Source organism: Myxine glutinosa, chromosome 13 (assembly GCF_964187855.1).
Source record: "Myxine glutinosa chromosome 13, kmMyxGlut1.1, whole genome shotgun sequence".
NCBI classification, from domain to species: Eukaryota; Metazoa; Chordata; class Myxini; order Myxiniformes; family Myxinidae; genus Myxine; species Myxine glutinosa.
The window spans coordinates 72,308,191-72,334,236 of NC_136273.1; the positions used below are offsets into that span (position 1 = coordinate 72,308,191).

A 26,046-nucleotide genomic window follows, 5' to 3' on the forward strand; every position below is an offset into this window, starting at 1 on the left:
TAAAATCATAATTGTATTGAGGAATTTATGAAACCTCCACCCAACCAACCTTAGGATGCCCGCTAGGACCCCACAAGGTTCCACAGAAGGTTTAGCGGGGCCAGCCCCAAAACTCAGGGAGTAGTTCGGGGATGGACGGACAGACTGTTTTATAACATAGATATTCTGCCACCCGAGATAGAAACTAGGCTCGTCACAAGTTATGCAATTTCTTCTTTGCCACCAACTATTCCCTTTATGTCCATGTGGAGTTGGTTGTTATCTCCGTATGCGGGTTTTAGAAGGTGGAACGGAGTTCTCCCAGGCCTCGAAGTATCCACCTCCTTTTCAGTAAGGGATCATGATTCATGGACCAATTTGTGAGGTTTTCTTATTCTCAAAGTTTTGCTCTGAGGGCTCTTTTGAGGATTGTCAGCAAGCTACGGACAGCTTCCCAATGCAGTTCGTTAGTCATAATATTCCCAAGGATGGTTTTAAAAACTCTAAGGTTCTTTTTTATCATTCCTGTTGCTCCAATAATAACTGGTACAATTTCAGTGCTCTTCAACTTCCAAGATATTTTCACTTAATTTTTGAGGTCTTCGTATTTGGTCATTTTCTTGATTTATGTGTTGTTTAGACAATCGCTGGGTACTGACACCTCAATTAGCAATGCCTTCTTTTCTTTTTTGTACTTCAGTACTATATCAGGTCGCAATGCTTTGTTTTCCGAGTTCACATTTAATGGGATCATTAGGTCATAAGTGAGCATTACTTCCGTGTTTACAGTGATTGCTTTTGGTTCATGTTTCCATGAGTTTTCTGGAACTGGGACATTGTGACTTCTGCAGATGTGACAGTGGATTACTCCACATACCTTGTTGTGCATTTGGGTATACAGCTGCTCTGACACGAGTTTTTTTTACATCCTGATAGGGGGTGGGGCTAGTACTTTGATTCTACCTTGCAAAACCTACACTTGTCCGATTGACTTAGTTCCACCATTTTCATAAAGCCATTGGTGTAGTGTCCTTGGTCTTAGGCATTTATAATTATTCATTCTCCATCCCAGAGCTGACCACTTAGCCATTCCAAAGAGCCTTCTTTGTCCACTCACAATCTGTCCAACTCTTTTTATATGCCTCCGCCTCCAAAGGTGGCCGGAGGCATTATGTTTTCGGGTTGTCCATCCATCCGTCCTTCCTTACATCGATACGTCCGTCCATCCGTATGAGCTAAACCTCGTTTTTCTCAGCAATCACACGTCCAATTGAGACGAAACTTTCAGGGTAGGAGTGACACCCATGCAGAATGTTTTTATGATAATTGTGATATCATAGGTCACGTGGTATGGCAGCCATCTTGGATTAAACGCAAATAAAAAAAAAAATCTTTCTCGGAAACTGCTGAATGGAAAATTTTTAAACTTGGCACATTGTCAAGTACTCCCAATGGGGAACAAAAGCATGATAATGATGACATCATACGTGAAGTGGTATACATACGTGAAGTGGTCACATGGTTTGGCAGCCATATTGGATTGAAGGAAAATATTAAATAATTATATCTCAGAGACCGCTTACCCTATAGATGCGAAATTTTACAAATATCATCGAACACCATTGTTGCATATACTTTGAAAATGATGATGTCGTAGGTCATGTGGTTTGGCAGCCATCTTGGATAGAAAAACGAACCTTATCTTACTATAATTCACCAAATGTCCGTCCGTCTGTCTGTCTGTCTGTCTGTTCGAAGGTACCGTAAAAACTGCAACGATATTTTGAGTGGGTAATCCTGGGATCAGCCAGGAGTAAAATAGGCTATTTAGTTTTCCCAATTTCAGCTTTGGTCTCCAGCATTCTCAGGTTTGGACTCCCGCATAACATTTGCGTTCGCATAACGTTCATTGTGACGATGTTTTCATTGTGACGATGTTGTTTTCCCGGGTGCCGCACAAACGGCTGCACCGATCGAACTCGGTGACCTCGGACAAAGACCGTTTATAAGGACACGGGTTGAATCCCTGCTCGAGAGAATTCTAACCCATTTCAACTGAAGGAAACACCTATCAGGAGTACATACGACATAGCGATTGCGAACACGATTATCGATCATGATTCACGATGACGATCATCACGATCATAGTCGTAAGTGAGTACGACTTTTAACGACTTTTAACGTACAGATCACTGTGGGACTGCTTTTTTTCTTTTTTTTTGTATACAGAATCGAGGCTCGTGAAAGAGCTAACATTTATCACACAAACAAATCAAACAGACAAAGTATATAAAAAGGGGAGCGGTAGACAAAATGGGGAGACAAGGGGAAGCACACAAACACAACATTTGAGAGCAGGGACATCGGGAGATGTGTGGGAGGGAGAGAGCTTGGGGGGAGGAGGCGTGGGAAGGGGGGCGGGGAGAGTGGGAGAAGTATAAAACACAAGGACACCAAGGACTTCCAGGAAAGAAGTTGGTATTTCAAAAAAGTGGATTTGGGGTGAAATTAGCGGGGGTAGAAAAGTTCAAGGTTTTGGATGGGGGAAGATAAGAGATGGTGGTGAACAGCTGTTTTAAAGACCTGGAGGGAGGAGTGGGATTTAAGAGAGTGAGGGAGTTTGTTCCAGAGGCGGGAGAAAAGAGGAATGAAGGAGTGAAGGTGAGCAGAGAGTCTTGATTTTGGCAGTTTAACCATAAGAGGGTTGCAGGCAGATCTTGTGTGACCTGTAGGAATATTTGGGGGACAGAGCCGAGAGAGAGCTGTGGGAGCAAGGCCGGAGAGGAGTCGGTAGAAGACGGAAAGACCACCAACCTGCCTGCAGTGAGTAAGTGAAAGGCTTTCGGAGATAGCTTCATCGTGGGAGATTCCAATGATTCTGAACGCTTTGGTTTCAACAGCGTGAAGACGAGCTAGGTGTGAGGCAGGTGCACCAGCCCAGAGGGGAGAGCAGTACTCCATTGAGCTGCGGATAAAAGCCTTGTATGTGGTGAGGAGCTCAGGTGTGCCAAGGAAGGACTGCGCACGATGGAGGATGCCCAGTCGGCGACTGGCTTTGGAGGCTGAATTCATTTGGTGAATTATACTAAAATACTGTTTAGATTTTGATGATTTGCATGTGATATGATTTAACGGATGTTTATATGAATCGTTAAAATAAAAAAAGCCTTCAATTTCTGATATTTTACCTTTTCATTTGGGCCTCCCAATTGAAGCCCCACCCGTAGGGCGGGTACCGTTGCGAGTTTGATCAAACAAAACTTCACAATTGAAGCCCCACTCCAAATCCAACGGAAGAAAATCTCATTTCCTTTCAGAAAGCCCGAAACAAGTGTGTGTCCACCCTCAGGAGAGCCAGGAAACAATATATCTCCGTCCTCAGGACCGAACTCTCTTATCTGTCTCCCTCTTCCAAATCCTGGTGGCGTCTGGTGAAATCTGTTTCTGGTGTTTGTTCCCCCTCCATCCCCTCCCTCACCTTAAATGGCCACACGGCTGACTCCGCACGTGAAAAAGCTGAATGCCTCAACTCTGTGTTTGCCTCTAAATCTTGTGACCCAAACCCATCCCTCTCTGTACCCACCGTACCCAGTCGTACCCAGCTGCTCCTGGACTCTGTGTCCTTTCCTCCTGACAAGGTGGAAAAGTTTCTGTCAACCCTCGACTCTGATTCTGCAACTGGACCTGACGGCATCAGCCCACGGGTCCTAAAATCATGTTCTTCGCTCTTTCACTCCCCCTCTCTGTTCTCTTCACCCTCTCTTTTGCTCAAGGTCATCTTCCATCTGCATGGAAATCTGCCAACATCACCGCTTTGCACAAAAAAGGTGCAAAAACAGATCCCAGCAACTACAGACCAATCAGCCTTCTCCCAATTATCAGCAAAGTCATGGAATCCATCATTGCTTCAGATATGAAATCTTTCCTCTTCTCTAATGGCTTGATCTCTGATCATCAATTTGGTTTCAGACCTGGTCACTCTACTCTGGACATGCTGCTTCTGCTTTCTCAACAATGGATGGAGGTCCTCAATGCCAAACAGGAAATTAGAGCAGTCTCCCTTGACATATCACGTGCCTTCGATACGGTCTGGCACCCCGCTCTGCTCACCAAACTCTCCTCTTTTGGTATCCATGGAAATCTCCACGCATGGCTGGCGGATTTCCTCTCTAGTCGTAGTCAACGTGTGGCCCTGAATGGGTTTCTCTCATCTCCTCTTCCTGTTCAGGCTGGAGTTCCCCAAGGCAGTGTTCTGGGCCCTGTGCTTTTTCTGGTCTTCATCAATGATCTCTCTGACTCTCTTGAAAATCCTCTCTATCTATTTGCTGACGACTCTACTCTCTGTCGCTCCATTCTTCATCCCTCAGATCGGCAGTCTGCAGCCTCCTCACTCTCTGCAGACCTGGACAAAATCACAGACTGGGCAAACAAGTGGAACATGTCTTTCAATCCTGACAAATCTCACACTCTTACGATGTCTCTCCGAAAAGACCGACTGGACAACCCTCCCATCCACTTTCTGAATAATCCTCTCCAAGAAGTTCTGTCACTCAAGCTTTTGGGTCTCACTATCTGCCATGATCTTTCCTGGAAAAAACACATTTCAAATCTGGCCTCCAAAGCCAGTCGCCGACTGGGCATCCTCCGTCGTGCGAAGTCCTTCCTTGGCACACTTGAGCTCCTCACCACATACAAGGCTTTCATCCGCAGCTCAATGGAATACTGCTCTCCCCTCTGGGTTGGTGCTCCTGCCTCACGCCTAGCTCGCCTTCACGCTGTTGAAACCAAAGCATTCAGAATCATTGGAATCTCCCGCGATGAAGCTAACTCCAAGGGCCTCTCACTCACACACCGCAGGCAGGTTGGTGGTCTTTCCATCTTCTACCGACTCCTCTCTGGCCTTGCCCCCCCCAGCTCTCTCTGGGCTCTGTCCCGCAAATATTCCTACAGGTCGCACAAGATCTGCCTGCAACCCTCTTTTGGTTAAACTGCCAAAATCAAGACTCTCTGCTCACCTTCACTCCTTCATTCCTCTTTTCTCCCGCCTCTGGAACAAACTCCCTCACTCTCTTCAATCCAACTCCACCCTCCAAGTCTTTAAAACAGCTGTTCACCACCATCTCTTATCTTCCCCCATCCAAAACCTTGATCTTTTCTACCCCCGCTAATTTCACCCCAATTCCACTTTTTGAAATACCAACTTTTGTCCTGGAAGTCCTTGGTGTCCTTGTGCTTTATACTTCTCCCTCCCCCCCCCCCCCCCTTCCCACGCGTCCTCCCCCTGGGCCCTCTCCCTTCCACACATCTCCCTGCTCTCGGATGTTATCTCCCTGCTCTCGGATGTTGTGTGTGTGTGCTTCCCCTTTTATCCCCATCTTGTCTTCCGCTCCCTCTTTTTGTGTATTTTGTTTGTCTGGTCGATTTGTTTGTGAAGTTAATGTTAGCTCTTTCACGAGCCTCGATTCAGTATACAAAAAAAAAAAAAAAAAAAAAAAAAAAATCCCCTACCCATACATATGCAGAGTGTACATTTTTAAAGGTCATATGTCACGTGGTATTGGCAGTCAAATTAGCTTGAAAGCCGATATTAGAAAAAAATCCCTTCTCTGAAACCGATTCACCGATCGATGTGAAACCTGTCATGGCTGGTGAGAATGTGATACTTGAAAACAGCTGAAGGGATTTAAATCAAACTTGTTTATTTTTAGGACAGTGAACAAGGGCATATACCCGGTGTGGGACTATGTGGAGGCATATTGGCAACACAGTCGTATTGCTCTAGTTGTTTTTTTTATACCTTCCTGCTCTTTTATCATTTTCCCAGTTGTCAGTGTATGATGATGCTGATGTCGAATCTCCTAGGGTAATGATGGCGTGTGCCTTCATATTGCCTTTCTATGGCTGGTACACACGAGTAAGTGTGTGGTAACACATGAGTAAGTGTGTGGTATAGACAGGGGGTCGCCACTCCTCTCCGTCCCTCTGCTGGCCGTTGGGGAATGCACCCTCTTCTGTCCGTGCTGTTGGAGTTGATTGGACTCTCATCCACCAGATGTGCAGAGCCATCTGCCATTTTAAACCGCATGGCTGCGGACCGTTACCCTGGTAGAGGGGGGGGGGGGGGCTGACATTTACAACACCTTGCCCACAGGTGACCTGGGATTATGCAAGGCATGCGCATCCATCCCCCTGAGGTATCAGACGATACCCGCATACCCCAACAGTGTATATCTGTTGATATTTCGTTATATATTTTTATTTTGTCTTCTTTGCAATTGTTGGGGCTGTATTTTGTTTCTGTTTCGGTTTCATGTGTGACATCTTCCATTCACACCTGAGTTTGGAACATTTTTTGCTTGGGGTGTTAGAAATACCTTCTCTGGTTTGTTGTCTTCGTGTATGCTTACAAATTGGATTCAGTAGTCTCTTGAACTTTTTAGATATTCAGCCAATGCTACAGTTGTCATTCTATGGTTGGGTTCCATCAGGCCGCTACCTCCTTGTCTCGGCAGGTACATTCTCGGGATGCATCGATTTTTGTAAAACATTTTGTGAATGGTGAGAAGTTTCCTTGTTTTGATATCCAGTTTATTGATTTCTAATCGTGGCCAGTTTTGTGTGTGTGTGTGTGTGTGTGTGTGTGTGTGTGTGTGTGTGTGTGTGTGTGTGTGTGTGTGTCAGCTCCACTATGGGATTTAGATTGTACACTTGGAATATGTCTTTCAATTCTGACAGATCTCACACTCTCACTCTCTCTCCGAAAGAACCGTATGGCAACCCTCCCATCTACTTCCTCAACACTTCCTTGAAAAAGTTTAAGCCACTCAAACTCATGGGTTTCACTATCAGCCATGATATTTCTTTGGCAAACCATATTTAAAAGTTGGCTTCCAAAGCCACCGCCAACCGGGTATCCTCCATCGTACAAAGTTCTTCCTTGGCACACCTGAACTCCTATCCACCCACAAGGCCTACATCTACAGCTTGATGGAGTACTGCTGTCCCTCCCCTCTGGGCTGTCTCTCCGCCCTCACGTCTTGCTCAGCTTCACACCGTGGAAACCAAGGCTTTCAATATTATTGGAATCACCCACGATTATTGGTCTATGAGGCCACCATCAAAGACAGGCAGGTGGCATCTCTGTTTTCTACTGCCTCCTTTTTGGTCTTGCACCTTCTGCACTTTCCGTGTTTTGCCCCCCCTCCCCCTCCCCAAGGTTTCTGCAGGTCACACATGGTCCACCATAAACACCCTTCTCTTGCAACTACCAAAATCCAGAATCACTGCTCACCTCCATTCATTCGTTCCTCCTTTCTCCTGCCTGTGGAACCAACTTTCACATCCTCTTCAATCTCATCCTTCCCTCCAGGTCTTCAAGACAGTTAATCATCACCATCACAGATCGTCCTGAATCCAAAACCATGATTTTTTTCTCGCCACCTTAACCCACCACCAACCAGACCCAAATTCCTCCTCCATACAAATTCCCAGCTTTCCCTCCTGAGATTCCTTTTGTATCCATCTTCTCCACCCCATGCATCCTCTCCTGCCCCCATTATTCATCACACCCATTGTTTGTCCAAGTCTCCCTCGATCTTCGCCTTCAAATCTGCTGTTGGTGTTTCCCCCTCTCTCAACTGTTTATTATTATTTTTGTCCTGTTACGCCTGATCCATTCAGTGCACTAGTACTAGATCTTCCACGAGCCTCGACTATCTATACAAAAAAAACAAAAAAAACACGATCAGCCTGGGGGAGGTATGCGCTCTCCCGAGTGCCAAGTCCCACTACACTTGACTTTTAGCACCTAAACCCTGATCATCTTCCTCGTGGGGGTGGGAGAAGAGGGATCAAAATGAGTCATTCCCACCTCATGTCATCCCTGATCGCAATATCCTGTCTTCCTCTTTTTGCTTCGATGAAGGGTTAACGCCAGAAACGTCAACAGCTTCTTCTTCCTTCCCATGGCGAATAGCGTACCTCGATCAATGTCCGATCGATTTCACCAATTATTACGAATGACCTGTATGTACTGAAGTGTGAGATCATCTATCGTTACATTTTGCATCATGGAGGTAAAACGGTGTTTGCAAGTCATAGTCAGGTTCACGATGTTATTTCGTTCAAAATTTTGGAGATTAGCAAAACTATACATTTTTGGAATATTCAGAGCATGAGGAATCCAAAAATTAATGTTGGCATTTGCGGAGACACCTTTGCGAAAATGACACTCAGGACAGTGATGAAGATCTGTAAAAGCATATTCCTGAATGGTATAGACCTCGTAGATCCTGTGTATAGGACTTATAGTTCAATCTGATACTAACAAGGCTGCTTTCTTGCTTTATAAACCCAAACCTATAACTCCAAAGGACTTGCAATATCATGTATTATGTAATACAGTTATATCACAAATATAAAGACAATGGTTTTCAATTACCTTTGTTTGTTGCTTTTCTATAATCCTGAGCACTATTTTGAGGCCTTTATTGGATTCCTTGACCCAGAAAACATAGGATTAGCATATTTAACGAAGTTTCTAGGTTGACTAGAAGTCGAGATAGCACAAAATATGTATTTTATGGCGGCCATTTTGAAAATCCAAAATGGCGGCCATGCAGGCAGGTGTCTGTGCAAATGCCAACATTGATTTTCGGATTCTCCATGCTCTGATGATTCCAAAAATGTACAAATTTGCTAATCCCAAAATTTTGAACGAAATTATATTTGTTAACGTAGTGAACCTGACTATCAGGCCAGACTCAGGGGATTGGAAAACACGTTGTTGTGACAGGAACATTTACGTACGGTACATCATTTACTTGTTAAAAATAAACATAAACATAATTGTGGCTTGTGCACTGTGCACTGTGGTGTGCTGATGTGCAATTCCATACCGAGCTGCCGCAACCACTGCATCTTCGGTCAGGTTCCCCAGGACGCGAGCTCTCAGACCGGCCATTTTGGAATCGGAGCGCACATCCCAGACTCCTTCACACGTTGCTCCCGCATTTGTGACATTGCTGTTCGAAGGCTGGCAGAGGTAGCCAAAAGCAAGGCCTAAAAAGAAGGCCAGAGTGGCAAATGATAAGGCTGGGATGAGAGGATGTCTGCGACAGCTTGGGGAAGAGCGGCGTCTTGCCGACTGGTGAAGCTTGTCCGTGGAATGAAACATAAAACCATCGACGGTATTCTGATTTGAGTCCCCATCACTCCTGAGACGCTGGAATCGCCCATGTGGTGATGCAGAATAGTTATCGAGCTCAAGATCATCAAGAGAATCTGAAAATCCTAAAAGGGAAAAAAAAATCAGTCAGGGGAAGTGGCAGACTCGGAGGGCAGTGGCAGACTCGGGGGGAAGTGGCAGACTCGGGGGGAAGTGGCAGACTCGGGGGAGGTGGCAGACTCGGGGGAAGTGGCAGACTCGGGGGAAGTGGCAGACTCGGGGGAAGTGGCAGACTCGGGGGAAGTGGCAGACTCGGGGGAAGTGGCAGACTCGGGGGAAGTGGCAGACTCGGGGGAGGTGGCAGACTCGGGGGAAGTGGCAGACTCGGGGGAGGTGGCAGACTCGGGGGAGGTGGCAGACTCGGGGGAAGTGGCAGACTCGGGGGAAGTGGCAGACTCGGGGAAAGTGGCAGACTCGGGGGAAGTGGCAGACTCGGGGGAAGTGGCAGACTCGGGGGAAGTGGCAGACTCGGGGGAAGTGGCAGACTCGGGGGAAGTGGCAGACTCGGGGGAAGTGGCAGACTCGGGGGAAGTGGCAGACTCGGGGGAGGTGGCAGACTCGGGGGAAGTGGCAGACTCGGGGGAAGTGGCAGACTCGGGGGAGGTGGCAGACTCGGGGGAAGTGGCAGACTCGGGGGAAGTGGCAGACTCGGGGGAAGTGGCAGACTCGGGGGAAGTGGCAGACTCGGGGGAAGTGGCAGACTCGGGGGAAGTGGCAGACTCGGGGGAGGTGGCAGACTCGGGGGAAGTGGCAGACTCGGGGGAAGTGGCAGACTCGGGGGAGGTGGCAGACTCGGGGGAAGTGGCAGACTCGGGGGAAGTGGCAGACTCGGGGGAAGTGGCAGACTCGGGGGAAGTGGCAGACTCGGGGGGAGTGGCAGACTTTGGATGAGAAAAAAAAAAGTACAAACGTGAAAAAGTTTGATTGATGGAGCAATTAACTCCACTGGATGAAAAAGAGAAAGAAAAATATAAGACATCATAGCTAAGATTATGCCCTAATGTCATTATGAATGCATTAACCATTTAAGAATGAAATTAAATAATTATACTTATTTTGTGTGCAGGACATGGCTGAAGGTTTGCATCACATTTTGTCTGGTGTGCATGAGGGGCAGGGTGGTAGGAGTAGGGAGGAAGTGGGGAAGTGGGGAGCGAATGGGCACGGCTGTGTCGCTAATGCAGTACCCCCTGTATGTTAACGGGGGGAGTAGTATATTTTGTTCAGGATGCTGGTGATAACTCGCCACTCTTCGTGACGGACACCGTGGGATATTTAACATCTTACAACGAATACCTACAAACGGGATGCCCGTTTAACGTCCATCCGAGGGACGGCACGCACATTGATGAATCACCTGCCTGTAAAACACCAGGATGACATAATATAGCTGAGTGAGGATTCAAACCCAGGCTGGACAGCTAGGAGGTGAGTGTGCGTATATTATATATCCTGCCAGCCCAAATAATTGTCGGTAACAATATATTCCAGAGTTGTATCAACTCCCACCTGTCCATAACTTTTTCTATCTCTCATCAAACGTGTCTTCTTACAGTGAAGCTGGAGCGAGATGAAAACACAACAGCAACCAGTGATATTTGTCACCACATCACTGCCCTCCTTGTCCCTCTCCAATTTCCTCCATTCAATATGCTTGTCCGTGCCACGTCTTCCTTATTTCCTTCAGTGCGGAATCACTTTCTGCGCTCATCTTAATCTCATTTTATATCAAACCCATCATTCTTTTCACATTCCTTTTACTCTTCGCACCCCTCGCCCTTCCCATCCCCACCACCCACCGCACTCGTGTCGGAGCCCCTCGCCTCCCCCGAACGAGACAAGCTCTTTCGATACGGCTTGGAGATGAATTACTAGAACTGACAGCTCAAGCTAACCAGCAGAGTAGTCCAGTGAGACAAAATGACAAAAAAAAAAAAAAAAAAAAAAAAAAAAAAAAAACTTTCCTAATGTTCGCCTGACAGCCAAACTTTCCGCAAGGAAGCTTCAAAGCTCTCACAAAGCAGCACAACTGATTCTCTAGAAATCAATTTAAAACACGATTTGAACACCTTTCTATTACCAATACCAACCGCTTCTTCAGTTTCCAAAGTCATCTGGCTGCCTGGAAATCGGGAAATGCAAAAAATGATCGCAATATGCAGCTCAATTGTCAGATCATTGAAATTATACATTTCCGATTTCAACAACAAAAGAACAATTACTAAGATGCAATCAATGATTTTCTTTCTTTGGATACAGAGTCAAAGCTCGTGGAAGACGTGGAACACCGAACGGATCAGGACGCAACAGGATAAAAGGAACAACACAGGGAGGGATGGGAGGGGGGACACCAACATCTGAGTTGAAGGACAACATTGAGGCAGAGTTGGACAAATAAGGGATATAGGAAGAATCAAGTATTGTGAAAGTAAAATTAGAAATTATTTAATTACAATAATTAATTAATTAATTAATTGAGTTTAATTAATTTTGTAAGTAAAATTATTTAGTGCGCCGTCCTCGTTGCGTAACCCGTCACACTTTAGCACCTCAAGTGTTCGTTTAAACAAGACAGTTCCCAAAAAGTGCGTAAACGAGACCACAAATCGGCACTCGCACACGGAAGCATTTTTACCTGCCAGGGGAACACCGATTCTTAAAGACACGTCCTGACAAATGAATCACAACAGACAACAAACAACAATGGTCAAGGTCTATTAGGAAGTGCTAAGCCTTAACTATCGACTTTGCAATTGTGGAGACGTAATTCGTTGCGATTTCCCAAATAGGAACTGAATGTAACACCAACACAAGCCTTGGTTTTATAATCTCAAGTATCAAGTTAGTTGAATGTACCACGACGCTTCTGCCCTGAAAGGTCATTAATGATGGTTGGGAGGAGAGGAAGGGGAGAGGGAGGGCTGGGTGGCACTTTCATGATGCCAGTAGCTTCTAAATGGTGCACTTCACTCATATCAAAAGGTAAAACGAAGTAAATAAATAGTGAACAGCTATCCGCCAAGTGAATTATCAATGCGACATCGATGGAGCAACACAATCGTCTCACTTACCTGTAGCAAAACGTGCTAGACCAGGTGATGGAGCATCGCAATGTCGCCGCCCACACAACCGTGTCTCGCTCAGCTCCTTCTCCATATCCCACTCGAGAACACTATTGGAGGTTTCATCATCCCTCACAATTCCCCTGTGCTGGCCAGTTCTATGATCTTCATCATCCTCTTCTTCTTCGTCTTCATCATCGTCTGCCTTGTCACCCGGGCTCGTAGCTGGCCTGTCAACTCCAGATCGAAGTCTGTCTCCCCAATGTCGACCATTAGTCTTATCCGCCATCACCGTGACCCTGCCAGCAGAACAAAAAGGAAAAGAGCAACCTGAGTTACATCGATGAACAATAATAAACACTAAACTTGGCATTAAAACCTCTTGCAAGAACAATGCAACTAATGATCACATATGTGGCAAACGTAAGGACGCTACATTGGCCTCCAGGAAAGTTGTGGGTTCAAATCCATCTTTGGGTGTGCCAGTGATTTGGATTAAATTTGTCTGGAAAACCTGATAGTCACAGCAGAAAAGTCTCAGTATAAATGCCATACTGTTACCGGATTGTCAATTAAAACCCAGCTGGTCCACAAGTCTACCACCTGTGTATCACCAGCTGCTCTTCAATGACGGGACCTTGAGAGTAAAACTAAAAAGCAATGCAGTCCCCAACGAGTAAATAATAATAATAATAATAATAATAATAATAATAATCTATCTATAATTCCAGTAATCTCTGTGTGTATGTGTGTGTGTATGTGTGTATGTGTGTGTGTCTGTGTGTCTGTGACCGCTGTTTCTCGACAACCACGGGTCCGATATACTTGAAACTTGCCAGGTATATTGCTGGGGACCCGAGGATGTGCCTTTTCAAGGTTTGAAATTAATCGGACAAGTGGTTCCCAAGGTATGGTCACCGTACTCGCAAGCCGTTCGCTTTGGCTTTGCGAATGGACCAAACCATTTCATGTAAATAGAGGGGGGGGGGGGGGTTCTACCGTACTCGCAAGCCGTTCGCTTTGGCTTTGCGAAGACCAAACCATTTCATGTAAATAGAGGGGGGGGGTTCTGTGGTCGTTACTGCCACATGGTTTCAAAGTTTTTTTTTGTTGTTGTTGTTTGCACGCATGTTTTTTTGCACCCACGTACGGGCACGCCCTAGTCTATCTATAATTCCAGTAATCTCTGTGTGTATGTGTGTGTGTCTGTGTGTCTGTGACCGCTGTTTCTCGACAACCACGGGTCCGATGTACTTGAAACTTGCCAGGTATATTGCTGGGGACCCGAGGATGTGCCTTTTCAAGGTTTGAAATTAATCGGACAAGTGGTTCCCAAGGTATGGTCACCGTACTCGCAAGCCGTTCGCTTTGGCTTTGCGAATGGACCAAACCATTTCATGTAAATAGAAGGGGGGGTTCTACCGTACTCGCAAGCCGTTCGCTTTGGCTTTGCGAATGGACCAAACCATTTCATGTAAATAGAGGGGGGGGGGGGTTCTGTGGTCGTTACTGCCACGTGGTTTCAAAGTTTTTTTTTGTTGTTGTTGTTTGCACGCATGTTTTTTTGCACCCACGTACGGGCACGCCCTAGTAATAATAATAGCAGTAGTTGGAGTGAAGTCGATGGTGTGCCATCGAAAATCCAAATCCCCATGCTTCCCACCAAAAGCAAGTTTACATTTTGTATCCACTGATAGGCCGGATCTGGATCCAGACCTGAAACAAAATCGAATCGACTGGATCTTGTCGCCGAACCAACTCATCCACCTAGTTTTGTCATAATCTGTCCACAGAATTTTGAAATATCATGCTATACGTCCTTTTTGGGCCTAACACTCAATGGTGAAGAACCACTTGGAAAAATGTAAAAAAACCTCTCATTCAGATCCTCACCAAAATCAAATCGATTCGTTCTTGTCACACAACCAACCTGTCCACCAAGTTTTGTCCGAATCTGTCCATAACCTTTTGAGATAACCTGTTCACAGACAGACCGACAAACAGATGAAAAATCGGTCAGAGACCGAGGACTTGCCGGTATGTACTTTTTTAATCGGCCATTTTGGACAAATATGGCGGCCAAACCACGTGACTGATGACGGCATCATTATTTGTTGCCTAAACTAATTTATTCCTTGATGATGCTCAAGAAATTTCATCTTGATCGGATGAAGTTTTGTACTTGTCGAATTATAACGTCATAATGGAGGCACCTATGACATCATCATTAATATATTTTATTCCCCATGGAGTTCTTTACAGTGAGCCATGTCTCAATTTTTTATATTCAGCACTTTCGGAGATATAGAGGTGCAAAGTTTTTCGCCTTTTCCAAGATAGCGGCCGAACCATGTGACCAATGACGTCATCGTTTTTTTTTTCTCCACCAGTTTATGCCGTCATGTCGCTCAAGAAATTGCATCTTGATTGGATGAAGTTTTGTACTTGTCGAATTATCAAATCATGACGTCATAATGGAGGCCTTGGACCGAGAGAGTTAAAAATTGGGCACAGTCTATTCCAGGGCAAGACAAATATGTGTGCAAAGATTGGCGATTCTACGTGCAACGGTGTAGACGTAGTGATGTGCACAGACAAACAGACAGACAGACAGACAGACAAACCAACCGATCAACATACTTGCCGGAACCTTTTCCGGCAAGTAACAAGGGTGAAAACATAACCTCCGAGATAAAGGTGGCAAAGAGATCTGCCAGGAATGACCTAATATCAAATTCTGAGTAAAACATTTCTTCCCATTTTGACCCATGTGATCCAAAATCCCCTTCCCGCCACACTAACCCCCCCCCCCCCCCCACCCCACTCCCCCCCACCCCCCAATATAGCGTGACCCTGGGGTGTAATCCAAAAAAAAATTACATATTTAATGTGTTCTCTAATGGTGATTGCATATACAAAGCTTCATTAAAAATATTTTAAAGTGTGCTTGGAATTGCATTTTGTGTATTCGACCTTTTGATCACACCCAATAGGGGCAAAAATGATCCTGCTCTCACACCTTTGTGCCTTGTGGTGACCATAAGTACCAAGTTTTGTGAATTTCTGCACAACCGTTTAGGAGGAGATATCATGAAAGACTATCATTTTTGGCCGTGCCCCTGGGGTGAGGTCAGAATATCAATTGCCAAAAAATACAAGAGAACGTTTTTAACTGGTGAAGCCCATTTAATATTTGGCTATGTCCTTCCTTCCATCCATCTGTCTCTCAAAAAATGCAGAAAAACCTTTCTAATCCACCGTGTTTAATTTTAAAGTTCTGCAGTGTAATTTGAGAGGGTTCTAAAGTATAATTCTAAAGAGTAATTCGAAAGGGTAATTCCAAAGGGGATTTCGAAAGAGTAATTCTAAAGTGTAATTCTAAAGAGTAATTCTAAAGAGTAATTCTAAAGGGTAATTCTAAAGGGTAATTCTAAAGGGTAATTCCAAAGGCGATTTTGAAAGAGTAATTCTAAAGTGTAATTCTAAAGGGTAATTCTAAAGAGTAATATCCCTGGTGTTGGGCTAGCGGCTAGGGTGCCGGCTTAGGATCCAAGGATCCTGGGTTCGAATCCCGGTCGATCGCTGAATTAACGCCAGGGGGGTTGACTCAGCCTGTCATCCTTCCGAGGTCGGCTAATTGAGTACCAGTTCACTGGTAATTCCCTGTTTGTCGTTAAAGGCGGCAAAAAGGGTTGGCGTCAGGAAGGGCATCCGGCCGTAAAACATTGCTTCAAATAGAGGACCGAAAAACAACAACAACCACGGTTCCCGAAAAAGGCCAACCCCCGCTTTGCGGGGAAAAATGGCCTCTAAAGGTGGTTATTTATTATTATAATTCCAAAGTGTAATTCCAAAGTGTAATTCCAAAGAGTAATTCTAAAGGGTAATTCCAGAGTAATTCCAAAGTGTAATTCCAAAGAGTAATTCCAAATGGTAATTCTAAAGGGTAATTCCAAAGTGTAATTCCAAAGAGTAATTCCAAAGAGTAATTCCAAAGAGTAATTCCAAAGACTAATTCTAAAGAGTAATTCTAAAGGGTAATTCTAAAGGGTAATTCCAAAGTGTAATTCCAAAGAGTAATTCCAAAGAGTAATTCCAAAGAGTAATTCCAAAGTGTAATTCCAGTGTAATTCCAAAGAGTAATTCCAAAGAATAATTCCAAAGTGTAATTCTAAAGTGTAATTCTAAAGAGTAATTCTAAAGGGTAATTCCAAAGTGTAATTCCAAAGAGTAATTCTAAAGAGCAATTCTAAAGGGTAATTCCAAAGAGTAATTTTAAAGGGTAATTCCAAAGTGTAATTCCAAAGAGTAATTCCAAAGAGTAATTCTAAAGGGTAATTCTAAAGGGTAATTCCAAAGTGTAATTCCAAAGAGTAATTCCAAAGTGTAATTCCAGAGTAATTCTAAAGGGTAATTATAAAGGGTAATTCCAAAGTGTAATTCCAGAGTAATTCCAAAGAGTAATTCTAAAGAGTAATTCTAAAGGGTAATTCCAAAGTGTAATTCCAGAGTAATTCCAAAGAGTAATTCTAAAGAGTAATTCTAAAGGGTAATTCCAAAGTGTAATTCCAAAGAGTAATTCAAAAGTGTAATTCCAGAGTAATTCTAAAGGGTAATTCCAAAGTGTAATTCCAAAGTGTAATTCCAAAGAGTAATTCGAAAGTGTAATTCCAAAGTGTAATTCCAAAGTGTAATTCTAAAGAGTAATTCCAAAGAGTAATTCTAAAGGGTAATTCCAGAGTAATTCTAAAGGGTAATTCCAAAGTGTAATTCCAAAGTGTAATTCCAAAGAGTAATTCCAAAGAGTAATTCCAAAGAGTAATTCCAAAGAGTAATTCCAAAGTGTAATTCTAAAGAGTAATTATAAAGGGTAATTCCAAAGTGTAATTCCAAAGAGTAATTCCAAAGAGTAATTCTAAAGAGTAATTCTAAAGGGTAATTCCAAAGTGTAATTCCAAAGAGTAATTCCAAAGGGTAATTCTAAAGGGTAATTCTAAAGGGTAATTCCAAAGAGTAATTTTAAAGGGTAATTCCAAAGTGTAATTCCAAAGAGTAATTCCAAAGAGTAATTCTAAAGGGTAATTCTGAAGGGTAATTCCAAAGTGTAATTCCAAAGAGTAATTCCAAAGTGTAATTCCGGAGTAATTCTAAAGGGTAATTATAAAGGGTAATTCCAAAGTGTAATTCCAGAGTAATTCTAAAGGGTAATTCCAAAGTGTAATTCCAAAGTGTAATTCCAAAGAGTAATTCTAAAGAGTAATTCTAAAGGGTAATTCCAAAGTGTAATTCCAAAGAGTAATTCCAAAGTGTAATTCCAGAGTAATTCTAAAGGGTAATTATAAAGGGTAATTATAAAGGGTAATTCCAAAGTGTAATTCCAGAGTAATTCCAAAGAGTAATTCTAAAGAGTAATTCTAAAGGGTAATTCCAAAGTGTAATTCCAGAGTAATTCCAAAGAGTAATTCTAAAGAGTAATTCTAAAGGGTAATTCCAAAGTGTAATTCCAAAGAGTAATTCAAAAGTGTAATTCCAGAGTAATTCTAAAGGGTAATTCCAAAGTGTAATTCCAAAGTGTAATTCCAAAGAGTAATTGGAAAGAGTAATTCGAAAGTGTAATTCCAAAGAGTAATTCCAAAGTGTAATTCTAAAGGGTAATTCCAGAGTAATTCTAAAGGGTAATTCCAAAGTGTAATTCCAAAGAGTAATTCCAAAGAGTAATTCCAAAGAGTAATTCCAAAGAGTAATTCCAAAGTGTAATTCCAGAGTAATTCTAAAGGGTAATTCCAAAGTGTAATTCCAAAGTGTAATTCCAAAGAGTAATTCCAAAGAGTAATTCTAAAGGGTAATTCCAAAGTGTAATTCCAAAGAGTAATTCCAAAGTGTAATTCCAAAGTAATTCTAAAGGGTAATTCCAAAGTGTAATTCCAAAGAGTAATTCCAAAGTGTAATTCCAGAGTAATTCTAAAGGGTAATTCTAAAGGGTAATTCCAAAGTGTAATTCCAGAGTAATTCCAAAGAGTAATTCTAAAGAGTAATTCCAAAGGGTAATTCCAAATTGTAATTCCAGAGTAATTCCAAAGAGTAATTCTAAAGAGTAATTCTGAAGGGTAATTCCAAATTGTAATTCCAGAGTAATTCCAAAGAGTAATTCTAAAGAGTAATTCTAAAGGGTAATTCCAAAGTGTAATTCCAGAGTAATTCCAAAGAGTAATTCCAAAGAGTAATTCTAAAGAGTAATTCTAAAGGGTAATTCTAAAGGGTAATTCCAAAGAGTAATTCCAAAGAGCAATTCTAAAGAGTAATTCTAAAGGGTGATTCCAAAGTGTAATTCCAGAGTAATTCCAGAGTAATTCCAAAGAGTAATTCCAAAGAGTAATTCTAAAGGGTAATTCTAAAGGGTAATTCCAAAGAGTAATTCCAAAGAGCAATTCTAAAGAGTAATTCTAAAGGGTGATTCCAAAGAGTAATTCCAAAGAGTAATTCTAAAGGGTCATTCCAAAGTGTAATTCTAAAGAGTAATTCTAAAGGGTAATTCCAAAGTGTAATTCCAGTGTAATTCCAAAGAGTAATTCCAAAGAGTAATTCCAAAGAGTAATTCCAAAGAGTAATTCCAAATTGTAATTCCAGAGTAATTCCAAAGAGTAATTCTAAAGAGTAATTCTAAAGGGTAATTCCAAAGTGTAATTCCAGTGTAATTCCAAAGAGTAATTCCAAAGAGTAATTCCAAAGTGTAATTCCAGAGTAATTCTAAAGGGTAATTCCAAAGTGTAATTCCAAAGTGTAATTCCAAAGAGTAATTCTAAAGAGTAATTCTAAAAGGTAATTCCAAAGAGTAATTCCAAAGAGCAATTCTAAAGAGTAATTCTAAAGGGTGATTCCAAAGTGTAATTCCAAAAAGTAATTCTACAGGGTAATTCCAAAGTGTAATTCCAAAGAGTAATTCCAAAGTGTAATTCTAAAGGGTAATTCCAAAGTGTAATTCCAAAGAGTAATTCAAAAGTGTAATTCCAGAGTAATTCTAAAGGGTAATTCTAAAGGGTAATTCCAACGTGTAATTCCAGAGTAATTCCAAAGAGTAATTCTAAAGAGTAATTCTAAAGGGTAATTCCAAATTGTAATTCCAGAGTAATTCCAAAGAGCAATTCTAAAGAGTAATTCTAAAGGGTAATTCCAAAGTGTAATTCCAGAGTAATTCCAAAGAGTAATTCTAAAGAGTAATTCTAAAGGGTAATTCCAAAGTGTAATTCCAGAGTAATTCTAAAGAGTAATTCCAAATTGTAATTCCAGAGTAATTCCAAAGAGTAATTCTAAAGAGTAATTCTAAAGGGTAATTCCAAAGTGTAATTCCAAAGAGTAATTCCAGAGTAATTCTAAAGGGTAATTCCAAAGTGTAATTCCAAAGAGTAATTCCAAAGTGTAATTCCAAAGTGTAATTCCAAAGAGTAATTCCAAAGTGTAATTCCAAAGTGTAATTCTAAAGTGTAATTCGAAAGAGTAATTCCAAAGTGTAATTCCAAAGTGTAATTCCAAAGTGTAATTCCAAAGTGTAATTCCAAAGAGTAATTCCAAAGTGTAATTCCAAAGAGTAATTCTAAAGGGTAATTCCAGAGTAATTATAAAGGGTAATTCCAAAGTGTAATTCCAAAGTGTAATTCCAAAGAGTAATTCCAAAGAGTAATTCCAAAGAGTAATTCCAAAGAGTAATTCCAAAGAGTACTTTCAAAGTGTAATTCCAGAGTAATTCCAAAGATTAATTCCAAACTGTAATTCCAGTGTAATTCCAAACAGTAATTCCAAAGTGTAATTCCAAAGAGTAATTCCAAAGAGTAATTCCAAAGAGTAATTCCAAAGAGTAATTCTAAAGAGTAATTCCAAAGTGTAATTCCAAAGAGTAATTCCAAAGGGTAATTCTAAAGGGTAATTCTAAAGGGTAATTCCAAAGTGCAATTCCAAAGAGTAATTCTAAAGGGTAATTCCAAAGAGTAATTCCAAAGGGTAATTCTAAAGAGTAATTCCAAAGAGTAATTCTAAAGGGCAATTCTAAAGGGTAATTCGAAAGTGTAATTCGAAAGGGTAATTCTAAAGGGTAATTCTAAAGGGTAATTCTGGGGAATAAAATATGTTAATGATGATGTCATAGGTGCGTCCATTATGACGTCATAATTCGACAAGTACAAAACTTAATCCGATCAAGATGAAATTTCTTGAGCATAATCTAGTAATAAATTAGTTTCGAAAACAAATAATTATGATGTCATTGGTCACGTGGTTCAGCCGCCATCTTGGAAAAACCGAAAAACTTTGCACCTCCATATCTCCGAAAGTGCTGAATAGAAAAAAAATTGAGATATGACTCATTGTAAACAACTCTCCATGGGGAATAAAATATGTTAATGATGTCATAGGTGCCTCCATTATGACGTCATAATTCGACAAGTACAAAACTTCATCCGATCAAGATGAAATTTATTGAGCATAATCTAGGAATAAATTAGTTTAGAAAACAAATAATGATGACGTCATCGGTCACGTGGTTCGGCCGCCATATTTGTCCAAAATGGCCGATTTAAAAAAAGTACATTCCGGCATGTCCTCGGTCTCTGACCGATTTTTCATTTGTTTGTTTGTTTGTTTGTCAGCACAGAATAAATATGATTTTCTCTGCAACCATTGGTCCGATCGACAGGAAATTTTCACCAAAGGTGAAATTTCACCAAATTTCACCAAATAACCCCACTAGGTGCATCTCCACCTGTATAATTTTTTAAAGATAATTATGACATCATAGTTCACGTGGTTTGGCCGCCTTCTTGGAAAAACAGAAAAAGTTTGCACCTCCATATCTCCGAAAGCGCTGAATAGATAAAATTGAGAAATATCTCATTGTAAAGAACTCTCCATGGGGAATAAAATATGTTAATGATGATGTCATAGGTCCCTCCATTATGACGTCACAATTCAACAAGTACAAAACTTCATCTGCTCATGATGAATTTTTATTGAGCGTCTTGTAGGCATAAATTGGCGGAGAAAAAAAAATCATGACGTCACCGGTCACGTGATTCGGCCGCCATATTTGTTTTCACACAAAAGCCTTAAAAACCACTGAAAATACACCCTGGCGAGGGTTTGCAATCTCTGATTGCTCTTTTTCTTGTTGTGTATTGCAACATGCTGTCTGTTGATGAAAGCAGTCAGCGAAGCAAAGGGTCTTGTACTCTTATATGCTCATAACAAGAGTAATAAAGATCACCGTGAATGCAAGTCATGCTTTGTACAACAACATCTGCATACCCGATTGACAATCAGGGTTCTACTACTGGGATACCAGTTTTCACAAAGTCGACCTCATCAAATTTACATCTGACCGCGACACTAATTTGATCAGGATATTGATTAAATTAGTGTCTCGGCCAGACGTAAATTCACTACAGTTGAATTGCATTTGCTCTTCTTAACCGTCCACAAGTGAGTGCACACAACATGCCATTTAGTTCAAATTACATCAATGGGCATTTGACAACTTGGATTGCCAATACAAATAACAATAATGAGAGTCTGTCTAAATCTGCTGGTTCATATACAAATGGCTGTCCAACAACAGTCTATTTAAGTTAACCCCACTAGTTCAACAGTAGAAGAATTCATGTAAAAGAGATGTTTAAAACTAATTTGTGATAGCTGTTAATGAGTAAGGAAGGTAAGGTGGACGAGATGAGATGCGAAGTGGCGTACTCTTTACAGAGCATCGGTACTGCCATCTTGGTAAAATTTATGCCGGTTGTTTTGCCAGAACCCTACGAGCTGTCAGTCAGGGCAGGAATTTGTAATTTGTTCAGGGTGCCGGAGATAACTCGCATACTCTTCCAAAGGACACCATGGGCTTGGTTGTCTAGCCTGGGATTGAATCCCGACCTTGCTATAAACGGTCACCCTGGTGTGTCACAGGCAGGGCGAGGCATTAATGTATCCGTTAGATCGACAATAGATAGACATTAAACCGGGTGTCCTTTTTGATAACGTTAATTTGCAGACGTCAAAGATCCCTCAGCATCTTTCACAGAGATGAGGTGAGGTACAGTCATGTGAAAAAGTAAGTACACCCCAAGTAAAGTTTTGACTTTTTCAACATATTTCAACATACAGCTATTTGATCTTCATTTCAACAATATTGATAGATAAAGGTGATATAATATAACAAATATCATGAAACATTTACATTTTGTAGTCCATTGTATAATTTAAATAAACATAAATGCAAATTTCGCATGTGGAAAAAGTAAGTACACCCTTGGCTCTAATAGGTGGTATTGCCCCCTTTGGCAGAAACAACCTCAACTAGGCGTTTCTTATAACTGTCTACCAGTCTCTGACATCGACTGGGAGAATTTTTTGCCCAATCCTCCATGCAGAATTCTTTCAGCTGTGCGATGTTTGAGGGGTTTCTTGCATGCACAGCTCGTTTCAAATCCCCCCACAATATCTCGATGGGATTTAGATCCGGGCTTTGACTTGGCCATTCCAGAACCCTCCATTTCTTTCTTTTCAGCCATTCCTTGGTGGATTTACTGGTATGTTTAGGGTCATTGTCATGTTGCAAGGTCCACCTTCGGTTGAGCTTCAACTTTCCGACAGATGGCCTCACATTATCCTCAAGCACCCTCTGGTACAATGAAGAATTCATAGTGGATTCTATGATGGTGAGCTGTCTAGGCCCTGATGCAGCAAAGCTGCCCCAAACCATAATATTTCCACCACCATGCTTTACAGTTGTTATCAGGTTCTTGTGGTAAAATGCTGTCTTTGGTTTTCGCCAAACATGTCTTCTGGTACTGTGGCCAAATAGCTCTACCTTTGACTCATCTGTCCAGAGCACATTGTTCCAGAAGTGCTGGTCTCTGCCTAGGTGTTCATTGGCAAACTTTAGTCTTGCCCTGATGTTCTTTCTGGACAGCAAAGGTTTCCTCCTGGCACACCTCCCATGTAGATCAAATTTGTGCAGCCTCTTTCTAATGGTAGACTCGTGCACTTTGACATCAACAGTGGCAAGCGCTACCTGTAGGTCCCGTGATGACGTTCTGGGGTTCTTAGAGACTTCTTTCATCATCTTGCGGTCTGCTCTCGGGCTGAATTTGCTGGGGCGGCCTGGCCTGAACAAGTTGGCAGTTGTTTGGAATCTTCTCCACTTGAAGATGATCTTCCGGACAGTCGAATGATTGATTTCAAATTGTTTGGAGATCTTTTTAAATCCCTTCCCAGACTCGTAGGCATCTATAACCTTCTTTCTGAAGGCCTCAGACAGCTCTTTTGATCTAAGAATGGTGACGCCGCACACTTCAACAACAAAGAGCAAACCAAACTAAATGTCTGAGGTTTGAATAAGACAGGTTCCTCCAAGATCCTCTCTAACAATGTTCTAATCATTTGCACCTGAGCTGGTGCACCTGATTCTAATTTTAGGTGTTTGAAGTCGTGATAAATGTAGGGGTGTACTTACTTTTTCCACATGCGAAATTTGCATTTATGTTTATTTAAATTATACAATGGACTACAAAATGTAAATGTTTCATGATATTTGTTATATTATATCACATTTATCTGTCAATATTGTTGAAATGAAGATCAAATAGCTGTATGTTGAAATATGTTGAAAAAGTCAGAACTTTACATGGGGTGTACTTATTTTTTCACGTGACTGTATTTGCCAGCACCTTGCAACAAATGACGAATTCCTCTAACTGATAGATCAGCGCACCAAATTCAGAATTGAATCCCATTCCAATGTCCAATATCAATTCGCTAACAACAACAACCGGTTTCTCTCAACTGTTACCTCGAGGTCAGAAATTATAGAACATAGGTCAGATGAGCAAGGACACAACTCAAGAATGGCTGGTTTTCCCCATTGGGGCTTCTCAGCTTGGAGCTCTGATCTGACCAAAAGCTTCCTGCTTTGGCACAAGGGAATACTGGGGCACACCGAAAATTACCAAAAGGTGTGAGCAATAGCAGCTCCGGCAAGAATATTCCAATGAATCCATTTTTTGGCCCAAACTATGTAGTTCTCGACTCGTATGGACCATCAGTCTTTCCGCAAAGGAGGGGGTGAGGAGGTTACGTCAGTTGCAGTCAATATTATAGGAAACAAGCGTTTGCTTGATCAACAATGTACAGAGCGTGTTCATGGAAAATTATATTTCAAATAAGTGTAAAAACTAGACAAATGAAACTTGACAATAAAATTTCCTTACACCAGATCAAAATTGCTACACATAGGCCATTCATCAATGGCTTCCTCATCAATGTACCGTATGCAATCGATTGTCGCCTAATGTCAAGAACACCTTTGCAGAAGACAGGTATAAGATCGTGTCAGCCCGTGCCACCACACGACAAAATGACCTCACGGAAAAGAGTGTAACCCAGACGATGCTGGAAACCAATCAAATGTAATTTCATTTTTTCAACATGATCCAACCTGACAGATCACCTGCATGGACACCTGCATGGACACCAAGTGGAAGACGCATTCTCATGCGTAAAATCAGCAATTCATTTATAGCGTTTTCAACAATCATGCTTAATTATTCTATTCCTATCTTTACTTATGTTTTATAACTCGTAATTTAGGTCATCTACTATAAATGCATGAGGTGTGTGTGTGTGTGTGTGTGTGTGTGTGTGTGTGTGTGTGTGTGTGTGTGTGTGTGTGTGTAATGTTTTTTGTGGAGTTCTACTGGAGCTTTATGATATGGAATCTGACAGACCAAAATGATCGTTATGATCTCCTTAGTTGATTAGACTAATTAACTACAAAGAATCCGGAAGAATTCCCGTGTTTTAAATGCACGTCATATCAAGGTGTATACAGTATATATATATATACATATATATATATATATATGTGTATGGGGCACTTACCTGCCCAAGGACGATCCTGGGTTTGTTAATGTCACGTCCATTTAAGATTTGTATATCCCGCCAAGATTTTCAAAAGACATGGAAATGCAATCTCACAATCATCATCGTTCGTATGCAACACGTGGCTAAGAGTTGTTAGCATGACTGCCATCTTAAGCATGATGTTAGCAACTCATCTTGATGTCAAGTTAGCAACTAAAGCATGACTGTCTTCGGCATTTATTTTTCCAGTCCCAAAATGCAACGACAGCATTTGCCAAATTGCCCATAGAGCAATTCTGCAGCAACCTGTACACGACGCTGTGCATCGAGCTCATTGGCAAGGCTTGCAACAAACGGTAACGCTGCACTGAGCAGTGAGCAGTGAGCACCTTTCTCTTCACAACAGGACAGTACATTTACACCACCAGTGAAACCACACAGCCGTGACATGCATACACATCCCAACAACAAATGAACGCAGTCACTGTCCCAGAGGACGTGGAAAATAACAATGGAACAAAATGTCAGACGGTAGAATTTAGTGGCAAACCAGCTGTGCGGTTCTGGCATCAGAGGTTTAATGACTGGCCAGTTGAGGTTTAATGGCCGAGAACTTCATAACTGGCAGCGAACGTGGCAGCCAATCCATGATGCTTCACCATACCATGAAGTCAACGGCTTGTTTTATACCAGACGCACACTGGGATCACAGGAGATGGAATGCATACCAGTAAGTACACATTGACGTGCATGCACAAAAAATATCAAGACAACAATAACAATAATAATAATAATAATAATAATAATAATAATAACAACGTGAATGACACTGAGCAAAAAATCCTATCGGCTTATTCTTGTCACCTACCTAACTCA

General features: G+C 41.9%; 1 protein-coding gene across 12 annotated transcripts in view; it reads right to left on the bottom strand.

Moving 5' to 3' along the window:
• The window catches only part of NAALADL2 (N-acetylated alpha-linked acidic dipeptidase like 2), a 466,559-nt gene that overhangs the window by 227,108 nt on the left and 213,405 nt on the right, over positions 1-26,046 (bottom strand). For 9 of the 12 annotated variants that reach the window (XM_068134602.2, XM_078767634.1, XM_078767636.1 and 6 more), the window contains 2 exons: positions 12,277-12,566; positions 8,877-9,270 (listed from right to left, as the gene is read on the bottom strand). In XM_068134602.2, the coding sequence (XP_067990703.2) occupies positions 8,877-9,270; positions 12,277-12,556 (674 nt within the window). In that variant the 5' untranslated portion in view covers positions 12,557-12,566. Of the gene's footprint in view, positions 1-8,876; positions 9,271-12,276; positions 12,567-14,160; positions 14,246-26,046 lie in introns of all 12 variants that reach the window. The other 3 variants (XM_078767638.1, XM_068134606.2, XM_078767639.1) reach the window with 1 other exon arrangement.